A 13,863-nucleotide genomic window follows, 5' to 3' on the forward strand; every position below is an offset into this window, starting at 1 on the left:
CAGGTTGAGACCCTTCACCAGGACTTATGACTCTGGACAAGTAGTCCTAGATGCTAATTCAGTGACTTAACCACTATGTCATGATGGAATTGATGGCCTTATGGCTAAGTTTGCGGATGATACCAAGATAGGTGGAGGGCAGTTAGTGTTGAGGAAGCAAGGAGTCTACAGAAGGACTTAGACAGATTATGAGAATGGGCAAAGAAGTGGCAAAAGGAATATAGTGTAGAAAAATGTACGGCCACCCACTTTGGTTAAAAGAAACAAGGGTGAAGGCTATTTTCCAAACAGAAAGCGAATCTACAAATCTGAGGTGCAAAAGGACTTGGGAGTCCTTGTGCAGGATTTCCTAAAGATTAACTGGCAGGTTGAGTTGGTGGTAAGAAAGGCAATGTTAGCATTCATTTTTGTGAGGACTAGAATATAAAAGTAAGGACGTAATGCAGAGATTTTATACGGGATTGGTCAGAGCACTTTTGGAATATGGTGAGTAGTTTTTGGCCCCATATCTAAGAAAGGATGTGCTGGCATGGTGCGGAGGTGGTTTACGAGAAAGATCCTGGGAATGAAGAGGTTAATGTATGAAGCATGTTTTTTGACTGGGCCTGTATTCGCTGGAGTTAAGAAGAATGAGGAAGGATCTCATTGAAACCTATTGAATATTGAAAGGTCTAAATAGAGTGAACAGGGAGAGGATGTTTCCATTAGTGGGAGAGTCAGTGACCAGCGGGGACAGCCTCAGACTACAAGGATGTCCCTCTAGAACAGAGACAAAGAGTAAGTTCTTTAGCCAGATGGTGGTGAATCTGTGGAATTCATTGCCAGGGACAGTTGTGGAGGCACAGTCTTTTGGATATGTTTAAAGCCGAGGTCGATAGGTTCTTGATTAGTAGGTGTGTCAGAGGTCATGGGGAGAGGGCAGGAGAATGGGCTTGAGAGGGAAAATAAATCTGCCATGATCAAATGGCAGAGCAGATTTGATGGGCCGAATAGCCCAAGTCTGCTCCTGTGTCTCATGATCTAATGCTATAAAATGGTGCTCTGATACCTTGTGTGTTACTCCGTTAGATCTACTGCAGGACACAATTTATGACGAAATAATCTCTGCCTTTAATTCCATGAGGGCAATGATGACCTGTTTCTCAGCCACACACAATGTGGATCCAAGCTCTAACCCCAATGCAAGATGAAGCTTTTTGTATCGGATTGAGCTTGCTCAGGATAGCGAATATATCACTGAAACAAAAGTGCTGAAGCTTCCCACCAACCACCACCCCCCAGCAAATTTTACTCTCCGTGAGGTGACTTCAAACAAATGTGAAATGAGAGAGTGGAACTGAAAGCAGGCAGAGACACAAGCAGAACAATTTGTTACTAAGTCCAGAGCTAAACTAACTCCCTCTCTCTGATTCACCTCCCAGCTCTGGATCCCGCATTCCCTATTCTGCTCTGGAAGCAGAATCAGAACACCGGGCAGCACAGGTAGTGTAGTAATTACTGTAACATTTCACAGTGAGTGATCGTGATCAGGGTTCAATTCCCGCCGCAGTCTGTAAGGAGTTTGTATGTTCACCCCGTGACGGCATGGGTCTCCTCTGGGCGCTCCGATTTCCTCGCACATCCCAAAGACGTACGGGTTAGGGTTAGTAAGTTGTGGGTGTGCTGTGTTAGTGCTGGAAGCGTGGCGACACCTGCGGGCTCCCCCCAGCACATCTTGGACTGCGATGTTCGTTGACTCTTTCCACTGAATGTTTGAGTGTACATTTGACAAGTAAAGCTAATCTTTACTTTCATCTTTATCCAATGGAGAAATAGAAACATAGCAAGAAGCAGCACATCCGCAATGCAAGAGGAAGATTAAGAAACAATAAAAGAAGGGAAGGGATTTACGGTAAAGATCAATCATCATCATTGATTGATTGATCGCAATTGAGATCAATATTTCTCTGCCCAATCATGCTTCCTCATTTCAAACAACCACTTGCTGCCATTAGCTTTTCCCCACTTATCTCTGACTTCAGCTAAGTTTCAGTTTGTGATTTGCACTGCTGCTATGAGTTGTAAACTATTCCTGTATTTCATGAGAGGGAGTTCACCCATTCACGTCAGCTGAGAGAACACAGCACCTTCTATCTGAACCTTATCTTATTTACCTTGGTTAGGAACTATCATCCATCATACCCACCCTACACCTGGCCCAGATTTTGAAACAGACTTAGTTTTTATCAACCAACCATCCTGCCCCTAGATCATCTTCCAGAGCAGAAGATCTCTTCTTTTGGATAATATTTAGCATAGTGGTTCCCAACCTATTTAATGCCAGGGACCCCTACCATTAACAGAGGGGTCCATGGACCACAGGTTGAGAAACCCTGAGTTAGCACCATTACCTATATACAAGAAAATCCCATGGGCGGCCAACCACAGTCCACAGACAATTACTTTGAACCAAATTTGGAGTATTGTGTGGAGTTCTGGTCACCTACTTACAGGAAAAATATCAATAAGGTTGAAAGAGTACAGAGAGAATATACAAGGATGTTGCCAGGACTTCAGGACCTGAGTTGTAAGGAAAGGTTAGGTAGGGTAGGACTTCATTTCCTGGTGCACAGGAGAACGAGGGGAGATTTGATAGAGGTATACAAAATTAGGAGGGGTAGAGATAAGGTAAATGAAAGCAGGCTTTTACCACTGAGGTTGGGTGAGACTAGAACTAGAGGTCACAGAGGTTTAGAATGAAAGTTGGAAATTTTAAGGGGAACTTGAGGGGGAACTTCTTCCCTCAGAGGATGGTGTGAGTGTGGAAGTGGTTGATGTGAGCACAACATTTAAGAGAAATTTTTGGAAGGGATATGGAGGTCTATGGTGCAGGTGCAGTGAAACAGGACTAAGCAGAAAAATAGTTCAACATAGACTAGATGGGCCAAAGGACCTGTTTCTATGCTGTGGTGTTCTATGACTCTATGACTCTATGCTTTAGTGATCAAAACAATTTATTGGAAATTAAAAACAGTGACAGTTTAGTACCTTAGCACGTAACAGAATCTGTACCTCACAAATAATACGGTACTGGTCACATGGCATTGACATTCATTGTATAACACAATTGAAACTTGTGAAGGTGTTGACACAATATGTGCTCAAATTTAGTTGTGGAACTGGAGATTATAACCAAGTAAAATATTTTGGACCTTGCTCACAACAATGAACATGTCAGAGATAAAGAAAATGCTGCAAATGTTCAGGAGGTCAAGCAGCATCTGTGGAGATGGAATCAGGGTTACAGCTTCATCAGAACTGCGCAGATGAAGTCATCAACCTGAAACGTTAACACTGTTTCTCACTGCACAGATGCTACCTGACCTGCTGTGTGTTTTCAGCATTTTGGGTTTTTTTTTTAAAAATCAAAGCATTGACTTTCTTGTTTACAATTAACTTTGCCCTCTGACCTTGTGCTCTGTGCTAATTATGTGCCCAAACACACTCCATCATTCAACCCAAGCCGGACGCTGATTTGTGAGGCAGCAGAGAGGAGAAACATTGCAATAACTAACTAACTCTTCTCAAAGTTTTCTGACTTCACAAAAGCTCCAGCAGCACGTTCTGTTTTCCGTTGAACAGGTTTACACATGACTATTCTCTTATCAGTCCTCACACTGGGCTCGAGTACATTTCAAGGCACTTTCTGTCAAGTCTTTTCTCTTGCAGTTGCGCATTTCTTTTTGTGCGTGTGGTGAGATTTCTTTGCAGTTATTATGTTCTACATTCATCAGGGCTAACTGGAGTGAGGGTTGGCTACCTCTGGTGTCCAGACCATGGGGAGTGTGAACGATTGAACGAGCTCTGCTATTGTAAGTTTCGGGGTGCTAGCGTTAACTAGAAACAGGCATGAAGTAACGGCGAGCCCCAAAGACACCAACACCTGACAACAGGGTCCGACCAAAAGAAAACAGAAACATTCATCAGAGGGTCACCTTCTTCAGGAGCTCTCCAAGTCTTCAATTAACCCTTTACAGCCCCCATGACTCCAAACTGAAAACAGAAATGTCACCAGTTCTATCTACCATTTGGAGTGTAAGTCAGTTGGGTTGTCTCCAAGACAACACCAAGAAATCCAATGCCCAGGTGCCACTGTAACCACAGATCACTTGGGATTCGATCACCAGAATCTTTTGCTGTTTTCCACGTGTCCACTTGCAAAGCTGCCTCGAGCTTGGAAACATTGGCAGAATTTGGATTATGTGGGCTGCAAAGGGTTAAAAACTCTTGCCCAGCCAATAAGAACACCGTATTCCCCAATGTGGTTCGTCTTCAGCCTCTCAGGCGATGGTCGTTTTGACGGCTGAGATGGAAAGAGGGAGAGATTCTCTCAAGGATGAGAAGCCAAGAGGGACAGAAGAAGCCTCCAAAGACCTAGGAGGTTGCTGACAATCCTAATAAGCCCTAGTACTTATTATTGCTATCCATAGCCTTGAATATAAGAAGTAATTCCTACACACTAGAACATAAAGTGATGGGTGTTAGTGTCAATAGTGGTTTCAATAGTGAGAGAAATGTCCTTCCACTCAGGAGATCCATGTAAACCTTGTGCAGAGAAGGTTGGTGCCAAACACATCACTTCAGTCCTTGCCACCGCTCCCAGAGATGTTTCCGCGTTCACTTTCCTCGGGATCACTGTACGACAGCGCTGCGAGGAGCCCTCTCGGCGCGTGGGGCCGGCTCGTGGGTACGCCGGTTCCTGCCCTTCCTCATCTCCTGCAGGTGCTTCCATTTGTTCTGCAGGGCCCGGACGGAGTTCCGCTTGTGCTTGGCCTGCTTCACCCTCCGTCTCCACGCCTGCTGGCAGACCTCGTCCACCGTCTTCAGGCTGGGGTGGTCCACCAGCTGCAGGAAGTCCCGGTACCACACTTTCTGGTTGGGGAAGGCTGCCTGCGGGCCTCGGTCCGTGGCAGGGTAGTGGCCCAGGAGCTCGTCGGCCTGCTCCAGCCCGATCACCTCCAGCGAGATCTGCATGAGGGTCTGGGTGAAGTCGTGCTCCATGGAGTGACAGAAGAACATGCCGGCATTCTTGCGGTGAATGCTACGGAGCAGCAAACCTCGCTCGGTCTGGATGACGTGCTCGTTCAGTTGGACCTGAATACAGAAAAACACACAACGTCAGCGGAAGATGACATTGAGAGATTTGGAACAAAAAAAGGTATTGATAATTGGCCCGTATACTGGAATAGAGTGAAACGCCTCATTTGCACACCGGTAAGGCAGATCATTCCAGACATGAGTACTTCAAAGTAGTACAAAAGCAATAACAGAATGCAGAATATAATGCTCCAGTTACAGAGAAAGTGCGGTGCAGGTAGACAATTAAGGTACAAGGGACACGATAAGATAGACAGAAAGATTAGCGGTTCATCTTTTATCGTAGAAAAGCAGCCTCCCCTCCATGGGCTGTCCATGCTTCTTGCTGCCTTGATAAAGCAGCCAGCATAATCAAAGACCCCTTCCACGATGGACATCCTCCCTTCTACCCCCTCCCAGAGGGCAGAAGATAAAAATGCTGAAAGCAGGTGCCACCAGGCTCAAGGGCAGCTTCTATGCCATTGCTACCAGGCTGCTAAATGGACCTTTGGTATGATAAAATTGGACTCTTGATCTGGACCTCACAACCTATCTCGTTATGGTCTTTCACCTTATTGTCCGCCTGAATGTGGGCAAAGGCAGAGTTAACACACACAAAACGCTGGAGGAGCTCAGCAGGTCGGGCGGCTTCTATGGAAGTGAATGAACGGTCGAAGCTTCAGTCCGATGCTGCCTGACCTGCTGTGTTCCTCCAGCATTCCGTGTGCGTTGCTTTGGATTTCCAGCAACTGAAGGCTTTTTCATGTTCATTATAAAGGAGTAGGTAAATAGTGGCAACACACACAAAATGCTGGAGGAACTCAGCAGGCCAGACAGCGTCTATAGAAAAGAGTAAACAACTGCTGTTTGAGGCCAAGACCCTTCATCAGGCCTGGGGAAGAAAAAAGATGAGAAGTCGGAGTAAGAAGGTGGGGGGAGGGGAGGAAGTAGTACAAGGTGGCAGGTGATAGGTGAAACCGGGAAAGGGGAAGGGATGAAGTAAAGATCTGGGAAGTTGATTGGTGAAAGAGATAAAGGCTGGAGAAGGGGGAATCTGATAGGAGAGGACAGAAGACCATGGAAGAAAGGGAAGGGGAAGGAACACCAGGATGACGATGGGCAGGTAGATTGTTTCACTTTCCCTATAACTGGGGCTCTTTATTCTACAATTTCCTGTTGCTCTCCCTTGGATTACAACAAACAAAGTGTTTCACTGTGCCTTGGTATGTGACGATAATCAGCCAATTAATTTATTTATTGCAAGAGGTCTGTTCAGTAGTCTTAAAACAGTGCAATAGGAGCCATCCTTCCGTCTCAAGCTTTTGTATCTTCTGCCCTGACAGAAGGGGGTAGAAGGGGAGTGGGGTCTTTGATCATGTTGGTGCTTTCCCGAGGAAATGGAAGGCATAGGCACAGTCAGTGGCGGGGAAGAACGGATGGCTCTTGTGACAGCCTGGGTAGTGTTCACCTCTCTCTGCAGTTCAGTCACAGCTATCATTACTGTCACCTGCCTGATGTTCCCGGTTCACCGAAAGTAAAACCAACAAAGCGTTTCCTAGGCTAAACAAGGTTCATAGCAAACACATGCTGAAGGTGATGGTAAGAAATCCATCTGCATGAAGAAGGGAGGTTCACAAGTTGGCATCAGCTGGAGTACTTCATCCAGTTCTGGGCTACTGCACCTTAATAAGTGGGTCTGTGGCTTCATCGGTGGCCCAAATGCTGAAGATGCTGGCTCACAGCTCAAGCATCCTGGGTTCAATCCTTCAGCTCTGGTGCTGTCTATGTGGAGTTTACACATCCCACCTTGTCTGTAGGTTTTCTTCAGGAATACAGCCCGGATACAGGACCTTTGGCGCAACCAGTCTATGCCAATCTAGTGTCTGCCCAGCTCGCCTCACTTCCCTCTGTTCGACCAACATCCCTCTAAGCCCCATCCGTCCATGTACCCGCCCAAGGGCTTCTTAAATGTCACTTTTGTATCTGGCTCTACCACTTCCTCTGGCAGTACATATTACTCAGCCTTTCTAATCCTGGCAGCTTTTTCACAAACCTCCTCTGTAGTCTTTCCAGTTTAACCACAATATGAACGCAATCAAAACTAAGCAGAGTACTCCAAGTACAGCCAGAAGGACTCCAAGTGTATAAGATAATGAGAGGCATGGATCGTGTGGATAGTCAGGGGCTTTTTCCCAGGCTGAAATGGCTAACACGAGAGAGCACAGTTTTAAGGTGCTTGGAAGTAGGTAAAGAGGAGATGTCAGGGGTAAGTTTTTTACGCAGAGAGTGGTGAGTGCGTGGAATGGACTGCCAGTGACAGTGGTGGGAAGCGGATATGATAGGGTCTTCTAAGAGACTCTCGGACAGGAACATGGAGCTTAGAAAAACAGAGGGCTATGGGTAACCCTAGGTAACTTCTAAAGTAAATACATGTTTGGCACAGCTTTGTGGGCTGAAGGGCCTGTATTGTGCTGTAGGTTTTCTATGTTTCTACACAGCATTAATAATGACTTATGCAACTGCAACATAATGTCCCAACTGCTAAACAGTGCTCTGAATGATGAAGACCACTCTGCTAAGTGCCTTTTTCACTACCCTGTCAACAAGTGTAGAGATACGTCTCTACCAAAGGAGGTGTAAGGCGCTCCTTCCCTCCACTAGCCTGTAGGTCACCCTTGGGCAAGGTGTAGCACCTGCTTAGCCCCTGATCAGGGTCAGGTGAAGCCATGGGAGCAGGTGGTGGATGGTTGTATGACCAAATGGTGCATAACACAAGTCATCATTGACACCAGACAGACAATCTCTGAAAAGTACTGATAATGGCTGTAGTCAACTTTCTTGTAAAGAAACTGTCCAGAAAAAGGCAATGGCAAGCCATTTCTGTAGAAAATTTGCAAAGAACAATCATGGTCATGGAAAGACCATTATCGCCTATGTCATATGACATGAGACATAATGATATATATCTACAAGCGATGCCGCTTTCAAAGATCTGTCCACTTGTACTCCTCCCTCCCTCTGATTCATTCCACTCCCTAGTGCCCTACCATTCACAGTATAAGCCCTAGACTGGCTTAACTTTCCAAACCAGGCACTCCAGTGGGTTAATTAGCTGCTGTAAGTTGTCCCTTGTGTGTTAAGTGACAGGTAGTATCTGGGAATAGATGAAGGAAGTGTGGGCAAATCAAAATAAAAGTAGTGTAAAACAGGTTTTCCCAACTTTTTTATGCTGTGGATCCTTCCCATTAACCGAATGGTACTTGGACCCCCCGGTGTAAAAGGTCAACACCAGCACTGTGGGCCAAATGACCTGTCCCATGCTGTCTAACTCCAATGTTACTAGAATAGCACCAAAGCATAAATAACACCAGGATTTAGTCACAGAAAATTATCTATCGCACTGTGGCCGGAGTACATGCGCTCAAAATCACTGAAAATTTAACCAAGGGAGAATAAAGTCACAGGGCACAGTTGACAAACTTGGACATTTGTATGCACAGCTGCGCCACAGAATAATTACAATTTTGTACATATCATTCCGTTCTTCCATCCTGCCCTCCCATCGGGAAGTGTCCTGCAGAGGGAGCAGGAATCAAGGACTGTACTGTTATATTCGTTAACCCTACCGTTACCTCCAGCTTCACCAGAAGTTGATGAGAAGCAAGGCTATACGAAGTATGGGGAAAACCCATTTTCCCCAAATATCACGATGATCACAGCTGTTAGCAAGTGTCTGTGACTCACCCCTCATATCCTCCATATCTAAATCCCAGCTTTAATCATAAAGGATAGATCATAAGACATTGGAGCAGAATTAGGCCATTTGGCCCATCAAGCCTGCTTCGCCTTTCGATCATGGTTGGTTTATTATCCCTCCCACCCCTATCTCCTGCCTTCTCCACGTAACCTTTGATGCTCTTACTAATCAAAAGCCTATCAACCTCTGCTTAAAACCTACCCAATCTTGGCCTGTACCTGCTAGAGTGGAGAAAACAGGCGTGAGGCTGTTTGTGTACAACAAGATTCTGCAAACACTGATGTGACAGTGACCAGGTTACCCAGTTCAGTGTTGTTGGGCAAGAGGTTCACGTTGACCAGGATCTGAAGGGGGCTGCCCCGTTTTTCTTCAAACAGTACCAAGTCTCAGGCAGTGGAACTCTGGAACACAGTGCCCAAGGATGAAAGCTGCTGAGAAGGCTATGGAGGAAGATATCCTCACAATTTTTAAGAAACCTCTGGGTGAGAACTTGAAACACCAATGTACAGTAAAGTAAAGGACCAAGTGATGGTCTTTAGCCTCAGTATAGATAGGTACTTGATGCTTGGCAATGAAAATAATGGCATGATGTGCCTTTTTCTGTGCAGAAACAAGGACATAATGTTGAGGCTTTATAAAGCACCAGTGAGGCCTCACTCGGAGTACTGCAAGCTACTCACTGGAATTCAGAAGAATGAGGGGTGACCTCATTGAAACCTATCAAATGTTGAAAAGCCTCGATAGAGTGGATGTGGAGAGGATGTTTCCTGTGGTGAGGGTGTCTAAGACTAGAGGACACAGCCTCAGAATAGAGGGGCGCTCTTTTAGAACGGAGCTGAGGAGGAATTTCTTTAGCCAGAGTCTGTGCAACTCATTGCCACACATGGCTGTGGAGGCCATGTCATTGGGTATATTTAAGGCAGAGGTTGATAGGTTCTTGATTAGTCAGGGCATGAAGGGATACGGAGTTGGGAGGCGGGTGTAGGATGCAGGATACTGGGGCTGAGAGGGAAAACTGATCAGCCATGATGAAATGGCTCCTACGTCTGTGGTCAAACTCCAGGAGTTCGGTCGAAGGAGCAAAAGGGAATGTTAAAGTTGGGAGGCTTAGGTAAAGGGGGAGGAAGGAGCATTAGGTAGAAATGTAGAGAGATTAGACACACACACTAAATGCTGGAGGAACTCAGACAGAGGACTATCTGTGGGTGGGAGGGAGGAAAGAAGTTTCTTTTGCTGTTGTTGTTTGGTTGCTTGTTGTGTTCTGTGTTGATCTGCTGAGCACTGTTGCCGTGTTATGTTGCAGCTGGACTGTGGTTGCCCCCAGTACATCCCTAGGTGTGTTAATTTTAACGTAAATGATACATCTCACAGTAAGCTTTAATGTACATGTGATAAATAAATCTGAATCAGGTCATCATCATTAACATGTGCCGTGTCGTGTGACATGTGTGATCATGGTCTCTGACCATGATTGCTCTTGGTAATTTTTCCTCAGAAGTTGTTTGCCATTGCTTTCTTCTGGACAGTGTCTACAAGACGGGTAACCCCAGCCATTATCAGCACTCTTCAGATATTGTCTGCCTGGCGTCATTGGTCACATAACCAGGATTTGTGATGTGCATCAGCTGCTCACATGACCACCCAACACCTGCTCCCATGGTAACATGTGACCCTGATCAGGGGGTGGGGGAGGGCTAAGCAGGTGCTACACCTTGCCCTAAGGTGATCTGCAGGATTGCAGAGGGAAAGAGTGCATTATACCTCCTTTGGTAGAGACGTATCTCCACCCTGCCAACAAATCGGGTCAGGCAGCATCTTTGAAGGGAAGTAAACATCTGACATTTCAGACTGGAAGGGAGGGGGATAGAAGCCAGAGTAAGATGGAGTGTGGGGGGAAGGAGTACAAGCTAGCAGATGATAGATGAGACCAAGGTAGGGAGAAGGTGGGTGGGAGAGGGAGGGGGAATGAAGTGAGAAGATGGGAGGGGATAGGTGGAAGAGGTGTATGGCTGAAGAAGAAGGAGGAATCTGATCAGACAGTGGACTATGGGATAAAGGGAAGGAGGTGGGAACCAGAGGGAGGAGGTGAGCAGGTCTTGAGTGTGAGGAGGAAAAGAGAAGGAGTGAGAGAGTAACTCAAATGGGAGAAATAAGAATGGGGCAGGGAACAGAGGGGAGATGTTACAGAAGAAATCAGTGCTGGTGCCATCAGATTGCAGACTGCCCAGATGGAATATAAGGCATTGCTCCTCAATTGGCCTCATTGTAGCAGTAGTCAAAGCCAGGGACAGACATGTCAGTGTAGGAATGGGAGATGAGGCAATGGTGGAGAAGGGAAGGGAACGAGAGTGGAATCCAGTCAACACACAGCACATGTCAATGGCCAGGAGAGATGAGCAGGTGTAAGGTGTAATTGATTGAGGCTTAAGGAGTGAAAGGGAAATGAGGGACTCTGGTTCTGTTCATTAAACAGTGGGAACTTTTTGATGCTCGAGAGGGTGCAGAAAAGTAAAGGTATGAAGTTCGAAATTCAGTAAAGCTGGATTTCCCCAATCGTTATTCTCAGTGAAAATCCATGGAATTCTGCCTACCTCATCTTTGGGACCACCGGGCCGCTTCTGGAAGGTCCAGGTGACCTGGGCCTGCAGGGATTTGGGGACACACTCCAAGAACGAGCTGCTGCCTTCCACTCCGTACAACTTCTTCTCTATTACCCTGTGCCGATGGCGATCTGTGGAAGAAATTGTCGAGTGTTACCACGCTGCAATCAAACAGCATCATAGAATTTGTGGCTGTGGGCATAGGATAAATAGAATTTGTGAAAAACTATACACAAACAAAGATTGACATTCAACCAAATTGTCCAAATAAATAAAATACATATAAATACTGAGAACATAAGTTTTCGAGGTTTGAAAGTGAGTCTGTAGGTTGTGGAATCAGTTCAGTGTTAAGGTGAGTGAAGTTTTCCACACTGATTCAGAAGAACTGATGGTTGTAAGGCAATAATTGTTCTTGAATCAGGTGGTGTGGGACCCAAGGCTCCTGTGCCTCCTGTCCTATGGCAGTAGTGAGAAGAGGGCATGGCCTGGATGGTGGGGTCATTGATGATGGATGCTTCTTTCTTGTGGTGATACTCCTTGTAAATGTGCTCAGTGGAGGGAAGGGCTTTGCCTGTGATGGACTGTATGGATGGATGAATAGAGCATGAATGGCCTTTGACCTGGAACATTAACTCTGTTTCTCTCGTACAGACGATGACTGAAACCTCTTGTACAGGAGCCTTTCAGTATTTTCTGTTTTTATTTGGGACCACAGGGCTTTGATTTTTCATTTTCAGATCCAGCACTGCAGGTGACACACCTTATTTGACAGTAAGGTAGTACGGAGGGAGCACACAGGGTGACCTCGGTGCAGTAGTAAGGGAGTGTGTGGGCCAACATCAGGACTTCCCAATTCACAAGGGACACTTTTATTCTGTCTTCATCTTAAGCACAAGAACAAATGAATGCAGAGTTAACATTTTCTGTCACTTTCCTTTAGAACATAGAGCATGGGTTCCCAACCTGGGGTCCATGAACCCTTGTTTAATGGTATTGGTCCATGGCATGAAAAGGTTGTGAACCCCTGAACTACAGCATAATACAGGCCCTTTAGCCCACAATGTTTTCATGCCATGGACCCAGAGGTGAAAGTTGTTGCTTCGGGGCAGCAGGGCAGTGAAAGGACATAAAATTACTATGACCTCCAAAATAAATCAAAAGCAACTTTCTTAAGTGGCCTCGCTCAGTGAAAGTACAGCTTTTATTTCTAACAGACAGTGGCGTCTGGTTCCTGTGTGGAGTTTATATGAAAACAGAACTTATTCGATACTGGATTTTAATAATAGTTATGGGAGCTTGTTCATATGTGTGAGGTATCTATAGGTTGGAATTTCACAACTCAGGGACAACATGTAATCCCATTTACCAGTAACATATGTCATCCAGTACGTTGAGGTTGTTACTGTATATGTGACAAATAAAGCTAACCTTCTGGTTTACGAGGCACTGGTGGAGCACAGCGATGACTTGCTGGTAGCAAGCAAAACAGACAGAAGTATAATTTACCATATTAATCACACTCTCTCTCCAACACGATCACTGTAATCAATAGCCTGCAACTTCCCTTTTGGAGTCGAGCTTTTGAACCGCCTGTACGACCTGGCATTTGCAGTGTGAAGTCTTAACGGTTGCAGTGTGGCGTGTACGGGCCAAAGAGAGGTGGTAGGGTTCGGACCTGTGAGCAGAGGCGAGGCAGCGGGGCCCAGGCCTGAGAGCGAGGAAAGGCGCAAGGGTTGACCGAATTGAGCAGCAGGCCGAACTGGAATGGTTAGGTATAGGGTGAATCGAGACAGCAGGGCACGGGCCTGAGAACATATCAAAGTGGTGGGGCCTGGTTCCAAGAGCAAGGAACGACCAGAGGTTTGGCCGATTTAACTATCAGGCCAGATTGAAAAGGTCAGGGTGTCGGCACCAGAGGTGAGGGACAGGCCAGTGTTCAGCTTGTTGCTGCATGAGGTTTCCCACTCAGGATGAATAAAGTAGTTATTATTATTATTACTTGTCTCTGCACAGACCTAAGGCTGCGGCCTGCAACTAACGGGCTCCTGAATCGGCTGCAGTGATGACTGGCTTGGTGGCTGTGGACTCACTTCTGTGAACTTCAGTTCTGAGTATTTTTTGCTTACTTTTATTGCTTGCACAATATGTTCTTTTCTGCACATTGGGTGTTTGACATTTTTTTTTTAATGAGTTTATTGGGTTTCTTTGTTTTGTGGCTGCCTGTAAGAAAACGAATCTCAAAGTTGTATATAGTACATACTTTGATAATAAGTGTACTTTGAACTTTAGAATCTTTATCTTTATCACACTTGGAGTACTGTGTCCAGTTCTGGTCACCTCACTATAGGAAGGATGTGGAAGCATTGGAAAGGGTACAGAGGGGATTTA

General features: G+C 45.8%; 1 protein-coding gene across 8 annotated transcripts in view; it reads right to left on the bottom strand.

Moving 5' to 3' along the window:
- Nucleotides 1-1,952: 1,952 nt before the first annotated feature.
- sema3b (sema domain, immunoglobulin domain (Ig), short basic domain, secreted, (semaphorin) 3B) overlaps nucleotides 1,953-13,863 on the bottom strand; it is a 495,602-nt gene continuing 483,691 nt past the window's right edge. For all 8 annotated transcript variants that reach the window (XM_072280301.1, XM_072280307.1, XM_072280306.1 and 5 more), the window contains 2 exons: nucleotides 11,464-11,603; nucleotides 1,953-5,133 (listed from right to left, as the gene is read on the bottom strand). In XM_072280301.1, the coding sequence (XP_072136402.1) occupies nucleotides 4,672-5,133; nucleotides 11,464-11,603 (602 nt within the window). In that variant the 3' untranslated portion in view covers nucleotides 1,953-4,671. The remainder of the gene's footprint in view (nucleotides 5,134-11,463; nucleotides 11,604-13,863) is intronic.

Source organism: Mobula birostris, chromosome 16 (genome assembly GCF_030028105.1).
Source record: "Mobula birostris isolate sMobBir1 chromosome 16, sMobBir1.hap1, whole genome shotgun sequence".
In the NCBI taxonomy this organism is placed as follows: domain Eukaryota; kingdom Metazoa; phylum Chordata; class Chondrichthyes; order Myliobatiformes; family Myliobatidae; genus Mobula; species Mobula birostris.